At 42.2% G+C, this 19,869-nt stretch overlaps 2 protein-coding genes across 7 annotated transcripts in view; both read right to left on the bottom strand.

Annotated features, from left to right (window-relative positions):
- The window catches only part of rbfox2 (RNA binding fox-1 homolog 2), a 40,861-nt gene extending 38,406 nt beyond the window's left edge, over nucleotides 1–2,455 (bottom strand). For 2 of the 6 annotated variants that reach the window (XM_026170738.1, XM_026170737.1), the window contains exon 1: nucleotides 1,242–2,434. In XM_026170738.1, coding sequence (XP_026026523.1) covers nucleotides 1,242–1,493 — 252 coding nt within the window. In that variant the 5' untranslated portion in view covers nucleotides 1,494–2,434. Of the gene's footprint in view, nucleotides 1–1,241 lie in introns of all 6 variants that reach the window. The other 4 variants (XM_026170733.1, XM_026170735.1, XM_026170740.1 and 1 more) reach the window with 3 other exon arrangements.
- A 2,359-nt stretch (nucleotides 2,456–4,814) lies between these two features.
- On the bottom strand, nucleotides 4,815–14,284 carry LOC113024085 (uncharacterized). Its single transcript, XM_026170726.1, has 18 exons — nucleotides 13,808–14,284; nucleotides 13,298–13,447; nucleotides 12,972–13,090; nucleotides 12,702–12,885; nucleotides 12,429–12,541; nucleotides 11,134–12,340; nucleotides 9,979–10,103; nucleotides 8,614–8,872; nucleotides 8,240–8,367; nucleotides 8,042–8,138; nucleotides 7,800–7,922; nucleotides 7,337–7,509; nucleotides 7,068–7,165; nucleotides 6,749–6,876; nucleotides 6,348–6,528; nucleotides 6,044–6,188; nucleotides 5,273–5,349; nucleotides 4,815–4,860 (listed from the first exon to the last, which is right to left on the bottom strand). Exons 1-17 carry the CDS (start codon nucleotides 14,202–14,204, stop codon nucleotides 5,275–5,277), a joined length of 3,702 nt encoding a protein of 1,233 aa, XP_026026511.1. The 5' UTR covers nucleotides 14,205–14,284; the 3' UTR covers nucleotides 4,815–4,860; nucleotides 5,273–5,274.
- Between the last annotated feature and the right edge of the window lie 5,585 nt (nucleotides 14,285–19,869).

The following is a 19,869-nucleotide window of genomic DNA, read 5'->3' as shown; positions in this document are numbered from 1 at the left end:
GCAAATCTGTTCCTGCACCATCTAGGGAAGGAGGGGGTTCTCCTACTCTAATTTCCGGACTGTCCAGCCAGTTCACGTTCAATACGTTTTAGGGGCTGAAGCTATTGATCCGTGCTCTTCTCTCCGACTCTCTCTCACACACACACACTCTTTTCCCTGCACATCTGTTTTTAAGTGCATTACATTTCTAGCCGTGTCTGTCAGCACTCCCTCGACTGACAGCAGGACGACGTTAAAGCCAGCCATTTAGTTTTCCAAACTGGAGCAAACAAGCCACTTCACCTCCATTACTGGAGCTTTCAGCGATGGAGAAATAGCTTTCTGTCTTCCACTGGAGTACTTCACCCTACATAATCCACTTTAATGTTATCCAGAGCATCTTCGGGTCCTCATGTGACGCTCTATTAATAACAATATTTGACCATTTTGGGATCAATGAGGGAAAGGGGGGAAAAAACAACAACAAACTGATTATGCTGACTGCTAGTCCAGTTTAGCAGTGGTGCTCATAAAAGCAGGGGTGTTAGGATCCAGGCAATTGGACTGATGAGGTTTAGGCTCCTTGGTAAAATGATCATTGTTTACTCTAGATAGCCTGCAGTCTGCCCCCCCACCAAAAAAAGGTCAAACAGTCAGATATGGACACTGACTCGTTGTAAAGCAAATGTTGTACACACTTATGCCACATAGGAATGTTTTCTTTCGTGTTTGGTGTAGTAAAATGCTGGATGTGTTTACATTCTTCACCCTCAGCCAGGGCTGTCTGGGTTTTCATAGATGATCTTTGGACAGGTTTTCGAATAACTAACCAGTTAACTATGAACCAGGCCAATACAAACCGGATTACTGCTATTCCCCTTTAAATTAACTGTCTGAGCTTCACCGTAGCATCTATAACAGTCCAGTTAACGCAGTGAGTTACTTTGTTACTAATCCAGCTCCATCTTCAAACAGCATGTAGAGTCATCTACAGCTGTGGTGGCATTTCCTGCACAGCTGGTAATGGGATGAGCAGTCACAGGCCTGTGTGCTGGGCCCTCCGCTACAGCTCTAAACTATCCGCAACTATCACACTGATCACGCATCTGAAACACCGGTAAATCGTGAGATTACATTAACAGCATAGGCCAAATTATTAAGAGAAACCTGGCCTTGCACCACGATTGCGTTTAGCCGTCTTTGCCTTATTGTATTAGGAAAAAGAAAAAAAAGAAAAAAACAAAAAACAATCCTCTCTGTACCTGACCAACCTCGCCCATTCCTCCTGTGCCGTCGATGCGGGGACGCTTGCACTCAGCGCCGGTCGAGTCCACCAGAGCCGCCGCTGTCTGTCCGTCGGGCTCCGGGTCTCCTCGCTTCATGCCGCGAACAGCTGCAGGAGCGCCACCGGGGTTGGGATGCACCCCGGCCATGGGGTCCAGCTCTCTATCCCGGTCTATGAGACCCCGGGATACAGGCAGCATGATGGATGCAACGTCGGTCGACATTAACATTTAAAAATCTTTTGTTCCCTCTCTTCAGCTAAACGGGGCTAAAATAACCTAATCTAGTGCACCTCTGTGCTTAAATCGTCGGAGGGATTAAAACAGTCTTTTAATAATCCAAGTAGCTTTCACTGTATTTTGGGCCTTTGTATGATTCCCCCCCAGTGAGTTGATGTATCTGGAAATGTTTTGGCTGCCTGGCTTAAAAAATGTCACTTGAAAAAAAAAAAATATATATATAAAAGGAAATCTCACACAAGCACCGTTTTCCCTGTTATTTCATAACAGAGTCCCCTGTAATGCGAGCAGCTCTGTCGGGCTAATTTGCAGCTGTGTAGCCCCTGTCTGCTGACCGTGTATGTATTTACTGCGGGGATGCCTAAGAGGCCTACGTTATTTCAGATCATAACAAGCCAATTAAACAAACACCGATCAAAACAATGGCTCCTGAGCTTAGCCTACTGCCTAGTTTCCATTTGCTCCCCCCTCTCTTTCTCTCTCTCTTTTTTAACCCCACTCCAGGAGAGCTGTGTGTTTTTTAAGAGCACAACATCAATACCCTACCGCAACCTCAAGATGAAAAAAACCCTCAACATGTCTTCCCCGTCGCCCTTTTTCCTCCCTGTTAGCCACAGACTTTTACCACAGAGCAGAGGTTCACTGAAAGTCAATCCTCCTCAGGAGCTCTCTCTTCCCATGTTAGTCCGCAAGTCTGCGCTTAAAGAAAAGACGGCTTCTTCCCTCCCCCCAAAAAAAACAAAAACAATAAAGCCAACCAACCAACCGAAGGACGGACAGGCGGACGGACGGACGCCGGGGCTGCAGCGTTTCCTTCTCCCTCTCTTTCTCTCGCTTATTATTTTCTTTCCGCTCTCCGCTTTCCCGGTGTGTTCATGTAGCGTGTGTGTTACAGAAAGGAAACTGTCCTCCCTCCCTCCTTTCCACCCTCCTCCTACTCTCTTGGTGTAGTCATTCCCCTCCTCCTATCTTCCGCTCTTGCCTTTGAACGCAGAGCCAGGCAGCCATGCAGCCTACAAAATACACGCAGTGTGCCGCAGTGCTTCCATACATTTCACCGAGGGGGAGGTGTGTGTGTGAGAGAGAGAAGGGGCGACACGCACTACAATTCAACCCCTCTCCCCAAAAAATAAAACTGTAACTGTAAGCTGCTTTTACTATTCACATTTTTGTTTGTGCGCAGTTCTTCAAAATAAAAGTTTTTGCTCTTTAATGTTGGCCACATTACATGGCTGAATATTGAAAGGGGTGGGCTGCTCGGGAAGATTTCATGCCTAACTCATTACACAACCGATACGCAGGCCAAGGTCTTCACACAAGCCCAGCTGTGAGTCATGCAGCATGGAGTACCTTATGTTCCTCTGGCATTTTTATTGCTTGGATGACACCCAGTGGTCAAAGGGTACCATGGGAAAGGAGCACTTCAAAGGGGAACTGTTGTAGCGATTTAAAATACAAACAAGAGCAGACTTGCAGAGGTTTATTACATGTGTTGGTTCAGCACAATCTCCAGTCGCTTGACCTGAATAGTCCCAGTTTAATTTATTTTGGAAAAAAAACCTTTTGCAGGAGCCATGACTCCTCCCACTCTACCTTGCAAACATTCTCGTTTTCCCTCCCCAACTCTGATAACTGGATATTTCGGGATATACACTTATAATCACAGTTGAGTGACTTCTGCACAATAAAGTCTCCCTTGCACATTACCGCAATGCACAGGTTTAGCATTTTAATCATTAAGAATATGCAACGGTTGTTTTTGGATCTTATGCTTTATAGCCTTTATGCCACACAGACAGCTGCAGCCTTACATTTATCATTTTCACATGTGGATTCTCAGAGTTAGTTTCTATGCAAAAATAATAAAATTCAAGCTTAATAGTAAAGTAGACAACTGCCCAAGGACACCAAGAGCCAGGGGTTTACTGTGAGTTGCACCTAAAAGGGTCTTTTAGGTGATTTGTGCCTTATTAAATAAACTCGAAGCTCAGCCCTTATTAGTGGGGCGACATTGGAGCATCTGTGGCTGAGGTGGTAATGATGGATTGATCCACAGCTCCTCTAGTCTGCATGTCAGTGTATATCTGAGCAGGTTACTGAACCAAGCTGGCCCTAATGCATCCATCGGCACATGTGTGAATGCTAGACAAAGTGTTAAGACCAGGGATGTCAAACTCATTTACATTGCAGGCTAATCTTATGTGGGTCAGACCAGTGAAACACCCCTTTCTTTGAGTGTACAGAAACTAAAATATACAATCTCCAAGACCGTTAGTATAAGGAAAATAATTTAAATTAACAGGATGTCTCAGTTTTTCCTACATGATAAAGAAGTGCAGCTGTAGTAGAAGAAGAGTTCTGCTGACAGATTTACATACAATTTTTAGCTTAGAAATGTACCAAAAATCAAGAAATTATCAGGGTGTAGGGAAGGTCTACATACAAAAAAAAAAAAAAAAAAAAACAACCTGTAATGCTTTGTCCAAAATAGAAGTCCACCACTACATTCTCCAAAGTTGTCCAGTGGGCCAGATTGGAGGCTTTGCCAGTCCAATTCTTGCCATTGGGTCTCATTTGTGACACCTCTTTCAGGGAGGGAGGGGGGGGGGGTGTTGTACTAAGTACTCAAATTGAGTTGGGAAGTGCCATCAGAAGGTTTCCCCTGGCATACATGGTGGCTTTTTTGTAGAATGTGTTCAGTCACAGTTGTATTACTACTTGAAGCTGCATAATAATCATGAATAACATTCACATTCAAACTGTGGAACGAGCTTCCTTTAGAGATTAGACAGGCCAGTTCTTTATCCGTTTTTAAGTCACTCTTGAAAACCCACCTCTTTACCCTGGCCTTTGACACCGTGAGATGTTGGTTTTTATTTTAGTTGATTCAATGCCGTTTTATCTTGTTTTTGTTTTAATATAGGGCTGTTTTAATTTTGTGTTTTATTTATTTTGGTTTTTTCTGTTATTCTATTGTTTTAACTTCTTTTCTGTACAGCACTTTGTTCCTGTGCTGGGTATTTTAAAGTGCTTTATAAATAAAATTGGATACTGTGTAATGAGGTCAAGCATGTCATTTCTGTCCATGCTGAGGTTTCTACCTCATTCTTCGTGCATAGCCTCCAGTCATCCTGCTCTAAACATGCACATAGACTGAGCCCACATGGGCTCAGTCTACTCCACAATGATAGCATGTCCACACAAAGTTGCCTCCCACTTTTTTTGATGTACTGCCACTTCCTACTGTAAAAGCTAATGGCTGTCAGTTTAAAATAAAAAAAATAAAATAAAATAAAAAAAAAAACCCACACATGCTACTTGAGAGCTTTTATTGGTAGTTATGAGTGATGACTGAGGCCTGAAAAAGAAAAGGGGAGAAAGAAGAAAAAAAAAAAAAAAAAAGAAGAAAAAAAAAAAAAAAAAAGGGGGGCAAAGAAATGGTTAAGAAATTAACTTTGAAGTATATAAACAAGACGTAAACACAGCTGTTTTACTAGTCAGACAATCATCTTGGCTAATTTCATGCATTTACTGTGGTGTAACTGAAAAAACAGGAAATGGCTCCGTCTGAATTAATAATTCAAAACTGTCCTCATTACTAAAACATTGTCCTGCTGTCATATGGAACTGTAGCTACTACTGGCTCTCTGGCTGTTCTCGGAGAGTAGGCGGCTTGTGAAGGAGTTCATTCATGGCAGTTTTGTTGCGATCCACCCGAGTTCACAAGAGTGTGCTGGGTGATTTGAGGACAGAGCGCTAATTATCCTCACCGTCACTGGCCAAAGCATCCTTCAACACAAGGACCATCACGTGGCGAGCAGATTTCAGTCGAACACATGAAGTAGATCTGAGAGGGAAGAAAAGTAGAGCAGGATTTAATGTTGTGTCCAGTCTCCAGAGTGTGCAGCGTAATATTACAAACAGCTGCTGGCAATTGAGATGGGGCCAGAATTTGCAGCTTACAAAATGGCTCCTCCACATCTCATTAGGAATGCTGCCTAAGAGATTTAGAGATATAGCCACAAATCGTCTTCAGACAACACGTTTCCACTAGATGAAAAGATAACTCATCTGAACTGGCACTAATAGAGAGTCTAACAAGCACACATTTGTTCACATTTTAACCAAATTAAGACAGGAAGCCTGGATACTGTACTGTGCAAGAGTCCCGAGTCACCCCTCATGTCTTTACAGTTTCCTTGCAAGGAGTCACACTTGTAATTTTTAACATGTGTTAAAACAGTTTATACCCAATAAGTGTATCCAGAACAAATGTTGTACATGTATACATGTCAACTGTTATGTCACAGGACATTATGAAATCATGTTTATCATTTCAAGTTTGATTTTAACATGCAGGTCTGTGTCTCTGTAAGCTTTGAGCTAACAGAGGTGTATTTTTGCAAAGCCATGGCATCAAAAAAAAAAAAAGTCATATCCCAATTTAACAAACAATCCTATGTCTACAGAAGTATTTACATGCCTATAGAGTAGCCCAAAACCATTATATGCAGAACTCAAGTGGCTGTGTTCCTGCTTACCTCTTCATCCAGATCCTTAAACTCACCATCAGGAAGGAACTGGAATGTTGTGATGGTGAAGCGGCGGGTCTGAGCATCAGGAGAAAGTGGCTGAGGATGCGATGGAACAGCCTGTGGCGGTGCTGGGTCCAAAGGGTTGGGACATCTGTGGAATAGATGAGAGCCAATGTGATAACACGTTTTACTTTCCATGTAAAAATCAAATATTTGTGAGAAGAAAGTTTTGATACTCCTACGGACCTCTCCTCCTCCTACGAGCTCAGTTTTTTCCCCTCCTATGTTCTTTTCACATTTTTAAACCTACCCATTGTACAGCAGCACCCACACAGCTTTTCCAGAGCGGGGGTAGGCCACGCAGAAGTGTACCAGCAGAACTAAAGTGGGATCTGGAGAGTTGAGGAGCCGCACTTCCAGATTGAGAGGCTTCCCCAGCATCATCTTCAAGGGCTGGTGATATTGTGGGTAGTACCTTTTGTACTGGTCATCTGCCGTGTAGGTATATAGGAATAGCATTTCACTCTTTCATAAGCAAGCACAAGATCTCAAAGCTGAACTGGATGCAGTTTAAGATATTCATACACTGCCTAAATATTTAATTTCCCAACAATTGTTTGTTATTCAATTATTTTTCCAATCCATCCCAACCAGTGTTGAATGGTTATTTGATATTAAAAAGCATTTTGTCTTGAAATTAGTACAATTTACCTTCAGCAATCCTTAGCTGAACTCCAAATGCCCCATAGGACTGAATTTCAGGACCGAGGGTGGGAGTTTTAACTATGTAGCTCACAGTCAGAACTGTTCCTGGCATGTACCTGCACTCCACCAGCAGCCTGAGAATTAAGACAGAAGATGTGATAAATAATATCTAGACAGTTTAATCATTTGTCATTTCTTCATCTTTGTTGCATGTTATTCATCCACCAAACTGTCCATCATGGAGTTATTCACTCCATCCTTCAGTGACATGACCGAAGCTTTCTGTGAACACTGTGGGCATATTAAAGGTAAATATGGGTCTGACCTGACAGGAGAATCTCTTGTGATAGTGCCATAGTTGAGGCTGATTGCCTGAACCATGTTGATGACTTCTACCATATAGACAACAGTTTCCCCCAACATCTGTTAGGACGGGGAAAAGAAATTTCTTAATGCAAACCAAAGGAATCATGGAATACAACTGGACTTTTCATTATTTTCCCCAATTAGCTATAGACTCATTAAATCAGCACTCTAGTAACTATAGGAAACACTAAATATTAGAAGTAAATTTGTGCACTGGTCAAATCTCACCACTCTGCGTGTCCCACAGCCATCCATCGGGATCTTAAACAAGGCGTAGTCAGAAGTCACTTTCTGAGGTCTGCAGGTGAAGTTGCCGGCAGCGACAAGCAGGGCAGGGGAAAGAGGGGGCTCCGTGATGGAGGCAGGCACAGAGAAGACAAAGTGGCGGTCAATAGTGCACTCTGGAGGGGGATGCAGAAAGACAAACACAGATACACATGCACAGTTATGTAAAGGTCAGATGAACCAAAGGTCAGAAATCTCAGGAGGCAATTGATAATGAGACCCAAGGTATCTTATACCCTTTTCACATTTTGTGTCACTGCCAGCTTGAATCATGCTGCGCTGGCCCTGAATATCCCTCTTCACACATCCAGCAGCTGTAGCGCTTACATTTCTGCACCCAAAACATCTCAAATGTACTCAGCTAAGTGGTGTGAAAAAGCCAGTGGGGACGCAGACTGCAGCTCACCATCCATGGGGTAGTAGCAGGCAGGGGGGTGCTTGTTGAAGCAGCAGCCCATGGAGAGGCACTGTGTCTGGGATAGAGAGCTGGATCCACAGGGGAGACGCTGTTCGTGAGGAAGGTTGCACTCTGAGGGACAGCACGACAAATGTCAGCCACACAGTTAAAATAACTCTGAATGGCCAGGAGAAAACAACCTTTGGCAAATTGAACAGCCTTTCAGAGGAGTAAATATTAAGTCTATCTACCTTGCCTGGGCCCCGAGATGGTAACCGGACAGGAAAACTGAGACTCCTTTTTGCCATTTAGTGTCATGTAGATGACAGTGATGATGTATAGTGTACCCTTTTAGAGAAAAATGTTTATACCAGAGTTAATAGGCACATAAAATAGTCAATTATACAAAAAGGTCATATGCTCAGTGTGAAATCCAAGTCAATACTTGCCTGCACACTCATGTGGCAGCGTGAGTGCAACTGTAGATTCAAATGGATTTTGCCATCTTTGCCTTTGCTTGCAGAGTACCCACATTGCTTTGGGGCATCCTTGAGGTTCATCTGGTTCCCCTTGATGTCTGAAAAATACATTTGGAAACGCACAACAAGTTATTTTTGTGTGCACTTTAAAGCGGCACAATTATAGATCTCAGCAGGCGTAAGGGGCTCCGTTTAAGCACTCCCCAGTCAAAATAAAAGACCAAGTCTGCCACTCCCACTCACAGTAAACCAAAGCCCCTGAACCATGTAGTAGTCAACTCATGCAGAGATGATGGCAAACATATGCACCTGGAACGCATACACCACCACACAGACGCACACACCTTTAACAACTATTTCTGAAATGGGACCAAAGGGGAGCTCCACAGTCATCTCATGAGAAGAGCAGAAGATTTTAGGCTTTGGAACAGCAGACGGGCCGATCCCATCCTTGGTGGTGCTTGGTGGGGTTGGTGTGGGTAGTGGGGCATCTGTAGCAAGATTGTCAGAGGGGCTTTGAAATGGGCACTCCAGGTCCACAGTCCTGTACTGCGCCATGGAGAAGTCCCAAAACCGTAGAGGTAAGGAAATGGTCGTGGGAGTCTACAGCAAGAGAAATCAAAATCAATAAGAGCAACCACGCATGGTTTCAAGCGCCTGTATTCAAAAATAAAGTCTGCCAGTGGAGGTCACAAAACAGTTCAGCAGTTGGGTTGCAGAGAACATATTTAATTTAAAAAAAAAAAACTCCACCCAACACAGATGCATGCAGAACCAGTGCTGCATAGTCCATATGGGATTAATCATAAATATGCGCTGCTGACTAGGAAGAACTGCCCGGCTGTGTTCTATATGCAAGCAGGACTTGCTGTAGTGACAACACAAATGGTGCAAACTGCCATCATCAGCAATTCAAAATAGCTTTATATCTTGCCATGTTGCTGTAGAGGACTGCAGTTCATCTGTGCATTTGTTCCCCCCATCCATTTATTCATAGAGTAATGAAAATTTAACAGACAAAAGAAAAATGGAAAGCAACCAGGCAACAGACTCAGAAATTAACAGTTTAACCAACACTTGAATAATTTTCCTGTCAGTCTGTCATTGTGATACCACTCAGTATCACAGTACTCAAGGATTCCCTTTGAGCTGCCTTGTTTTTAAATGCATGTGCCATTTTATCCTGCATATCCAAAACAATCGTCCACAAGAACAAAACCACTGACAGGTGAAGGAAACATCGATCGTTGATCATGTCATTACAATGCTGTGTTCTCTTTAACCTGCTGGAACCTGGCATCCTTTTGGCTCATTAGTATGACAACACCCACCTAAACACCATTACAATCTGAGTAGATAGAGGTCAGGTGTCAATGCCATAACAAGTCAGAACTGCTTTGATGGATAAATTGAACCTACACAAAATTTCAGGAGGTGGTTCTAAAGTTGTGTCTGACCGATGTTGACGTCTCATTCCAATTCAATGACTACACGCCTGAAGTTGGACATTGCATCATCAGCAACATTACGCGATTAAAAGACATACAACGGCTGCCTTATTTTCCAAGTTAGACATTTTCAATAATGCACACAGTTGGCATTTTGGGAATCAGTGTGCTATGCTCCCATTACAAAACACACAAAGCAACAATGCAAAAAAAAACCCCACAACAAACACAAAAATGACAGACTAAACGCACTGATCCCACCTGTAAGTAGCTGTGGCAGGCAGGCAGAGGAGAGTGGAGAATTACCCCAAAGCCCTCAGTCATCTGTAGCATGTACCCACAGAATGGAGCCACACTGGAGACGAAAGTCCAGATGTTTGTTTGGTCTGGAGTAGGAACCAATATTAGTTAGATAACTGCAGATTACATACATTTTTCATCTTGAAAGTAAAACCTGATTCAAACATACTGACAGTGTTTCTAAGCTCATCTGGTAAAAGCTACGTTATTTCAGACGTAAATGCACGCTTATTTTAAAACCATGGTTTTCTCCAATGTCTCTGGTGACAAAAATAAACAAACCAGCTTGTTCTTTCTGAAAGTCAGATTCTAAATTCTTACCTTACTATAACTGATTAATTATGAATGCAACAATAAAAACATACGGAAGCTAAACAAACAATGTTTCACCGTGTTTGAAAGGTTTAAATGTTAAAACATTTAAACAGGTCAGAGCCTGGTTAGAAATTAATTTCCACAGGAAATTATACTTGAGTCAGTGCGCCCCTGCCTCCACAAAAAGTGATGAAGACAAATTGTGTCGAACCTTCCACTAGAAAAAACTAAATCTTTGAGGGAAAAAATTAATAAATTCTTTAAAGCCATTGTAGGTTTCATCTTTGGTACATAAGTTTTACTAAGTTTGAGACTTCTACATGGTAAATGACCTGTATTTGTATAGCGCTTTACACTACATTTAGTCACACACACACACACGATGGCAAGCTACATTGTAGCCACAGCTGCCCTGGGGCGCACTGACAGAGGCGAGGCTGCCGGACACTGGCGCCACCGGGCCCTCTGACCACCACCATGGGATACATCACTGGGTTTTTTTTCCCCTTAAGTAATTGCACAATTTGTATGTCTAATGCAGCAAACATGACACCTAGTTAAATACTTATTAGTTATGAGTTAGAGTTATGGTTTAAAAAATAAAATAAACATACATGTCAAATATTAAGTATATTTTGCTGTGATTTCTTCAACAGCACCTCAAATCACAAATATACCTGACTAAGGATTTCTTCTTTAACCGAGGCAGCTGGCAGTAAAATAATATAAAGTGTCACAGCTAGTCTGTTTATCTAACTACTTGCCAACACAAAGAGCTCTTATGTTTGGACAAACACCAACCTTTGACCTGTATAGAGTCTGGGTGAGTAAAAGGCAAGAAAGCAACCATCCTCCCAGTCATACACTGGAGATTAGGAGTCCATGGAGAGGGCCCAGCTGGGGTTGTAGAGCTTGTGGTGGGGGGAGTAGTAGTGGTGGTGGAAGGCTTTGGTGTCGTCACAGGTGGTTGAATCTCTGGATACCGAGGCAGAGGGGGGTGGGGTGGAATGTAGTGTGGTGGGTAGAGAGTATGATAAACATGGTAAGGATAAGAGCTACATATTGTGTGACTGTAAGGCAGACAGATCTCTTGTGGAACTGGTTTCTGAGGTTCCTCATTGGCAGGTGTTGGAGATTCAGCTGGTTGTAGGTAAAACAGATTTGAGAGAAAGTTGTAACCCCTGGTTTTAATAGGGTCAAGTGGAGCAGCAGAAGGTTTTTGGTAGGACACTGGCCAATAACCATAATAGGAGCTGTAAGAAGAAGCTGGAGGACCTATAGGCTGTTTAGACTGAGATGGAGGAGGATATTGTGGACCAGGAGGCAGAGGAACAGGTGGCTGGTTTACTGGTTCAGGATAGTAAGGCATCTGAAGATAGTACTGAGGGTAAAGAGGATGTGATGGAGGTTTGGCTGGTTTTGTAAGTGGAGGAACAGTAGTAGTGGTGGTTTGAGGTGGTGTGGTTGTAGCTGGTGTCACTGTTGGGTAGTAGAATGACATATGGGAGTAATCAAATAGATACTGAGGAGGTAAATTAGGCACTTGATGTGGAGACTGTCCATTTTCAAGTGGACGAGGATTGGGATCAGGCCTGGCCAGCACCATGACTGGAGAACGGTAGTGAGAAGGTGGATATTTCAAGGAGCCAAAAGAATAAGGTGACTTCCCAGGAAAATTGGGCTGGTAACCGGGAGGACTGTCACCGGTGGGCTGAGGTGGCTCTTTGGCTTGTGGCCCAGGAGGGTAGAGCTGGAGGAACTGGGGCAGCTGGGGGAACTGGAGACCAGGATAGCTGTAGTCAGGATAGCCCGGAAATTTTCCGTGTTCTGGGGTTGGAGGTGGAGGAGGGGAAGGTCCAACGGGATCTGGGATGTTGGGATACTGAGGGTTGTCGGGAGACAAAGGTGGAGACCAAGGTGTAGAGGGTGCATAGGGGAACCAAGAAGTGACTGGGCAGGAGAGAATGTATTCATTATCACCAAATACAAGCTCAAGCTGGAGACCATCCTGTGGGGGGGGAAAAAATTAAAAGAAGTGTTGCAGATATTATTGCAAGCAAACAGTCTGGTAATCCAGTTAAAATAGGAAAACTTACTCTACTGGTGAAACAAGGAGCACTGGAGTAGATGAACAAAGTATGCTCCTCAGACTGGGAGTCTATATAGTACGCACACTGTTCAGATACAAATGGATGCAAAGCTCCATTCACTGCAAGACATTGAACATACTTTTGTTTTTGTTTTTTTACTCAATTGACAATGAAAACCACCAGTGTTTAAAAATTGCATAAATTTCCACTATTCTTCAAGACCAGAAGCATTAAGCTATCTCCTAACTTTACATAAAATACACACACAAAACAAAAAACCTTTCACTCCCAATGCAGGTATATCCTTCTCCTGTGCATGTATCTGCACTGCCATGCCAAAGGAGGAGCAGAAGACTGAGGGTGGTGAAAGAGGGAACAAGGGTGTAGGAATGGATATCCGAATTGGGCAGGAGAGCTTCAGCGGGGTGCCCCACCACAGCAGGGGCAGCATGTAACTGTTATTCTGACAGAAAGCAGCACGACAAAGTCAGGGGCAGTTAACACAGACCACGAGAGACGATGATGGGCGTCAAACGCTGCTGCTGGTACCTCCTGGGTGATGTAACAGGCGTCGTATGGCACCATCATCTCAAGGTCACTCCACGATGTCCTCAGAGTGTAACCACAGTATGGAGGCAACTGAAACACCGAGATCGGAGAGGTTCCCACTGTAGAAACAAAAAGTGTAAAGAACTGGGGGGTTTGTTTTTTTAATTTCTTATATATTGAAATCACATGTGGTGAGCCCTCCCTCTGAATATAATGGTATAATGGCACAAAAAAATAAAATAAAATAAATAAAAAGAAGTACCCCAAAACAAAAAAAAAAACAAAACAAAACACACAAGACATGTCTTCCAACACCACAAACTTACCTCTGTCCACTGACAGGTGTGTAAATCCTTGACCGGAGGCAGTGAAGACCATGACATCATCATCACACTCCACCAGAGGACTCATAGCCTGCCACTCAGAAAAATGTGTACTGGACTCAGAGGATAGGCCCAAAACCTCCCCCTGAAAACCTAGAGGATTAAAAAGCCAAATACACATCAAAGATGTAGTTCTTGTCTTTAAATTACCCACCCAGTTTGGCATAGCAGTCATTAGATGTGCTGGGTATTGTTTGTTAATGATAGAAATGTGTAGCAGAAGCAGAAGTGACTGTTTTATCCTTCATGCTGGCTGCGCCCTACATTTCCCAGAATGCAAGTCGCTCACAGTTTAGTTTTCAGGTGTGCTGCAGCTATATGGGTATCCTTACTATACCCGACCCAAACTGACTCAAAGGAATTCCTACTGAAGCAACTAAAGGCTTAATAAACGCCAGCCTTTACTCACCACATAAACCACCTGTGAATAACATATGAGAGTTTGAGGTTAACCTGTAAAATCTGCTTGATGTCCATGTACAGACTCTGGAGTCGAGGACTTTGGTTTCACGCTAACATTCCCAATATTCCAAGACAAACTCTCGGGCACAAATTTGACGTCTGACTTCTTAAGGTCTTGTGCGCTAAGATGTGGGTGTGGCTCTCCAGATCCAGGCTGAAGTTGAAGCTTGTGAAGTCTCTGTTCGTTAGATTCGCGCAGATCACCATATCCTGTCCCGGTGTGCTGTCCAGCTGGAGTTTTGTCCTGTTTAATCCTCTCCCCTTCTGTAGCTGTAAAACCATCCTCCCACTGTCCTAAACTTACTGAACAACACAGCTGAAACACGTAAAAATAAACAGTTGCCACAAATAAAAATATACTTTTTCCTCTTTTCTGTTTGCAAGACATCGCCGGAATGGACGCTTCTTGCCCGCGTGCGCGCAGAGGGCCTCACCTGAACGCGAAGGTGATCAATTAAGTCATCAAGCACGAGCCAATTAAAAAGCCTGCACAGAGAGAGAGCGAGAGAGGCTGTCGAGCGAAAGGCTTGATGGGAAATTTGATAACGTTAGCACCAGAATGAATATGTTTGCAAGTCTTTGGGTGAGTCTGGCTGTTATTGTTTTAAGGTTATATTATATGGTCCATCAGTTTTAGTATGTTAGGTAATTTTTAACGTCATTTCTAACAATTCCTGAAACTCAAAGACATCAGAACATTTTGGAAGCTCAGTATTTTGTAATTTTTTTATGAAATTAAATACAAACTTAAAATATTACCTAATTATCAAAGTAGTTGATTTTTACTTTAAAATTCGAATTGATGAAATATTATTGTGAAATGTTTTGTTTCTTGCGGACTTGTAACTATGGGGTTTTTTTTTTTTTTTTTTTTTTTAAATAATACTGTTTTCTGAGTTGCAGTGTTCACGGTCTGACAGAGATGGAAGCTTGCTTCAGTCACTGAGTCAAATTTCAAGTTATTTTCTCAGCACTCCAGGAATTTTAAGGTACCCAACTTAAAATTTGTCAACAAGGAGGAGGCAGACAGGGCGACTGGAAGTTCCTCAGCATTTTTATTCCTTATTCCATATTTACATGATTCGGCGAAGAGAGTCGCGAGGTGTTAGGACACGAGGAGGAGATTCATGGGAGCGTGATAATGGTGGAATATTTCTTGGCTGTTGTGCCGCTGCTTGAGGACGGGGCTAAATCCTAAAGTTAAATGGCTTTGTTAATAGATTGGACGCCCTGTGCCGCGACAGTACTGCAGGGAGCTGAGGAGACTGGTCTAAGAAGAGCAAAGTGATTTGATGTGGGAAGATGGGTGTTGCAACTATTTCATCACATCAGTGTTTTAGTTGGAGGGGAAGAGGCGGAGGCTTTTATTGGTCTGCTAAGATAGCAAATAGAAGACTTTATGAGCTGTGCGCCAACACTGGAGGACATTAAATGGGGCTTTAGAAAAACGTGACCTTCTCCATAAAACTGAGATATTTTTAAGGCCAAAAAATAAACAGATTAACCAAGAAAACAGCAGACAAATGATTGTAATAACCTTTATTCACAGACATAATTGAAAAGACTAACAGTTCAAAGTTTTCCCCAAAATACACCCCAGTAAAAGATAAAGATGAGCTCGCATCGATTCCTTGGGATTTTAAACTAGAAGCAGCTACTTCTGCATAATACCCTTTCACTGGACACCCACTGCACAATGGATGTTAGACTGCACACTCTGCAGAGGCCCACATGTTGTGACAGGAATAGAAAACTCCACTGAGTCAGAAGTGGCATAAAATGGGAACCAGCGCTGCTCCGCACCCACTCAACATTTACTGTGAGGATATGACGAACCGTCAGGGGTCAGATGTAATGGTTTTGACATCTATTCAGACTTACTGCCAGGAGAAAATGCTTCTCCGAGTTCATTCCCACACCCTCTGACAATAATATAGCTCTCAAATGATTTTCATCTCAGCAGCACTACAATAAAAACAGAGGCCTACACTATTAGCTCTATTATCACCCAGACGTCATTGCAAAAGGTTATGTAACACAGAGCCTGTGAGAAATGTATTCACTTCAAAGGAGACATTTGGGTTGAATGGCATTTCAACTGTGTGTCTGTCATGTATTTACGGCTGCAGCTGATCATTATTATTATAATTCTGGTGATTATTTTGTCAATGAAATTGTCAGCTAAATGTCAAAAAGTAAAAATGCCGTCCTGATCTATCACCGTCAGTTCAGAATCCAAAAATATTTCATTTCTTCACCAAAACTGTAATCACTGATTGCTTGATCTGGCAAAATTCATGCATCCCTCTATATAGCCATTTTCTTCCTCTTATCCAGTTCAAGGTCACAAAGGGGCAGAGCCTATCCCAGTTATTATATTATATATGGTTAACTGCAATCAAGTGATCACACAACAGTGCTTAAAGCATCTGCACATTCACATAAACATAAAGAGCATCCTCTCTGACCAAATAAGGAGGATGCTGGATTGTGTTTGTCCACTTCACTCTGGAGCTGCTGTCTAGCACTGCGGGACGGATCTGACAGTTATACGCTCTGGCCTGATCAGCAGCCACAATCATGAACAAATATGATGAATTTAAATAAGTAATACAGCAGCTGCAGCCAAACACAGGAAGTAAAGCTGGCAAATAAACTGCTGGCTAAGTGAATGTATTGCAAGGCTGATCAATATCTCTGCCCGATCATTACAAATGTATTTGAACAGAAGATGCCTACAGGTCTCTCCTCTTTGTTCTGAGCTCCTCACACTAAACAGGAATGGGCCTAGGGATGCTTATAGGCTTGGCTTTGTATTGTTTTATTATGTTTTTTGGATTTTCACCTAATCAGACATATGTACATCTATAAAAACTCACTGACCACTTTATTAAGGATACCTTAAAAAAGGTGGTTACTGGTTGACACAAATACCCGATCAATCAATCACATAGCAGGAACTCAATGCATGTAGGCATGCAGTTCAGTTCTGTGGATGATAATCCCATCAGAGGTCAGAGGAGACTGGCCGTACTGCAGTAACTCAAATAACCACTCATTTCAACCACAGCAAGCACAAAGGCCATCTCTGAATCCACAACACGTTGACCCTTGAAGCAGATGAGCTTCAGCAGCAGAAGACCAGACCGGCTGCCACTAGTGTTGGCCCAGAACAGCAAACTGAGGCTACATTCACACGGGCTCACCAAAATTGAACAACAGAAGATTTGAAAAACACTTCCAGTTTTAAAAAATCCAAAGTGCTTTACACTAAAATAAAATAGGGGGGAAAAAAAGGTTACATACTCAAATTTCCACCACTGTCACCCGATCCCATCCAGTGAGATGTGGTGAAACATCGTGGATGTGCAGCATCCAGCATCCACACAATAGTGATACTATTGTGTCAATATGGGTACAAATCTCAGAGGATTCCAGCAGCTTGTTGAATCTATGCAAGGAAGAATTAAGGCAGATCTGAACTCGAAAGGAGGTCCAACCCGGTGTTAGGAAGGAATACTTAAAGTGAGTCTATGTATCCAAGTTCCCCCTCTATGAAAAGGTTTCATCAGATTTGGCACACATGTTCACTCTGGCTCAAGGCTGAAGTAATTAAGTGGAGCTCCGTGCTAAACTGCACAAAAATACATCCCCCCTCCTGCTCTACTGTACATTCTCAACTTTCAACACTGAACTGTGTAAACTGTCCGGGTTAGGCTGCTCATACGGACTGAATCTATACTGTCAACAAATGAGGGAATAAGTGAAAGAGCAAAGGAAGCAATTACTGTATCTGTCTTCATCCCGCCTCCTGCAGGATAAAGCTACCGTTGTAGCACTAACACCAGAAGTTCCTCAGTCTTGACCTGAGTCTGGTCTTTAGTGAGCCCGAGGGGAGATAAGGGGCCTGCCAGGCAAACAAACTTCACATCCAGATAGAAACGTTCATTTATAAAGCTATTTATGTGAAAATGGGAAAATCCATAACCGCTTAAGCTTGCTTTAACCCAAGACAGATGATGAAAAGCTTTTCTAGATGTGCACTGTCTGACAAGTAATCCCTTAATTACGCGGTTCTATTTGACCAGAGCCGACAAGCAGAGCTATCTGACAATGTCAGTTTAGAATATGACAGTTTCTGAGGTTCAAGTATGACAGTTTGTCTATAACTGAAGCCTCATGTATGTTAACATAAGGCGTTATTAATATTCATCACTGACATTTATTCTCTGCGTTACTCCTACCCTTTTGTTTTCTTATTTAACAAAGGCTTGCGTTTCGGAGGAAAACTAAATCTATCGGCGATCTATCACGAGTTCATAAAGGTCAGAAAAGGTTTATGTGTATATTATATAAATTGCATTTCTGATGGAAGCTCAGGCCACTGCGTGCCTCATTAAACTACCTGAAAATACCCAGGATTTGAATGTCAGTACCTCAGTATTTTTGGTATTTTACTGCGTGTCTGTGTCTCTGGGGTAATGACTGCCTATCTCAGTCCCGGCTGCTTCAGAAAGCAGCTGCTTTCTTACCAGCATTAGCAAAGAGCAAAACATAACCCCAGTCTGGGCTTCTCTCCACTGGCTTCCTGTACGGTTTAGAATTGATTTATTGATTTCTGCATTTTACTGGCCAGTTTTAAAGCACAACCCTGTAATGTCATTTGGGATTGCAAACCCCCTGGCAGCCTTAGATCATCACGCTGAAGCTTAAATCTAAAGCCGTCTGTGCGTTTGTCATCGGGGCTGTTCAGCTTTGGAACAACTTTGCTGAAGAGATGAGACTTGCAGAACAGAGTAATTTTCTTTAAATGGCTTAATAAAACACTCTGACATAGACACAAAAATGTCCTTTTATGTGCAGTTGTCTTTTATTGTCCTTTTATCATTTTCAATTATCTTTTTATTGTTTGTTACTGTTATTTCTTTTATTGAGTTTATTCTTTTTGTTGGTATTTATTATTTTATATTGACATTTTGGCATTTCTGCATATTTTCTCTCACTCTGTTTTAACCCTACCTTTGCTTTAACCTCATCACTGTTTGCTGGCATCACACTCTGGGTCTCTGTTTTTTACCCCCTGAGTAAAACACTTTGTGTTTTTGAAAAGAAACAAAATGAGAAAGACGGGAAAACTGAGGGAGCTGGACAAACTAAGAATAACAAGAAGAATAACTAAAAATCCAAAACTCAAACAAACTAACTAATGAGTCGAACCAGACAAACTGGCTTTTCACATTTACATTTTAAAAAAGCACTATCGGTATTTACAACTAGAACACAGCAACAAAATTGTGTGCAAGAGGTGGAAATTGCCGAATATTTGTAACTGTCCCTGCTGCATATGTATTTCTGGGAATTCCTTTCTCAAGGCACAAAATATAGGGAAGAAAATGTTTGAATTAAATACACAAACTGATTTACTAATAGATCGTGACATGCAATTTGCTGCTAGTTGCGCCGATATTCAACACAAAAAAGGGCACGTCTTATTTTTTTGCACTTTATATTGAAATGACCTGATGCCTCCTATCCTTAGAAAACAGCACAACTTTTGTAAATCACCTGTAAAATTAACCACACTTTTGAGTATGATCACTATTTGGAGATTGCACTCATATGGTATTTTGTATTTTGTGGCCCATAGTATCACAGTGTTACTAAACTAAAAACACTTTCTAAAAACTAAGAATTCATGAGTTAAAACACCAGAAATTAACTAGGAATTCACTTAAGACCCCCTCCTCCCCCATGAAAGGTTGAGTTTGCAGAAATGTCTAGAGGAATTTAATTCAATTCAATTTTATTTATATAGCACCAAATTATAACAACAGTTGTCTCAAGGCTCTTTATACTGTAAGGTAAACACCCTGCAATAATACAGAGAAAATCCCAACAAGCATATGAACCCCTTTGAGCAAGTGTTTTGGCGACAGTTGGAAGGAAAAACTCCCTTTTAACAGGAAGAAACATCCAGCAGAACCAGGCTCAGAGAGGTGCGGCAGGACAGGACAAAGATACATTGTGGAAGAGATTCAGAGATAAATAATAAC

This window comes from Astatotilapia calliptera, chromosome 6 (genome assembly GCF_900246225.1).
Source record: "Astatotilapia calliptera chromosome 6, fAstCal1.2, whole genome shotgun sequence".
Classification (NCBI taxonomy): domain Eukaryota; kingdom Metazoa; phylum Chordata; class Actinopteri; order Cichliformes; family Cichlidae; genus Astatotilapia; species Astatotilapia calliptera.
The sequence above is the reverse complement of the archived record's forward strand: the minus strand, read 5'-3'. Positions and strand labels throughout refer to the sequence as shown.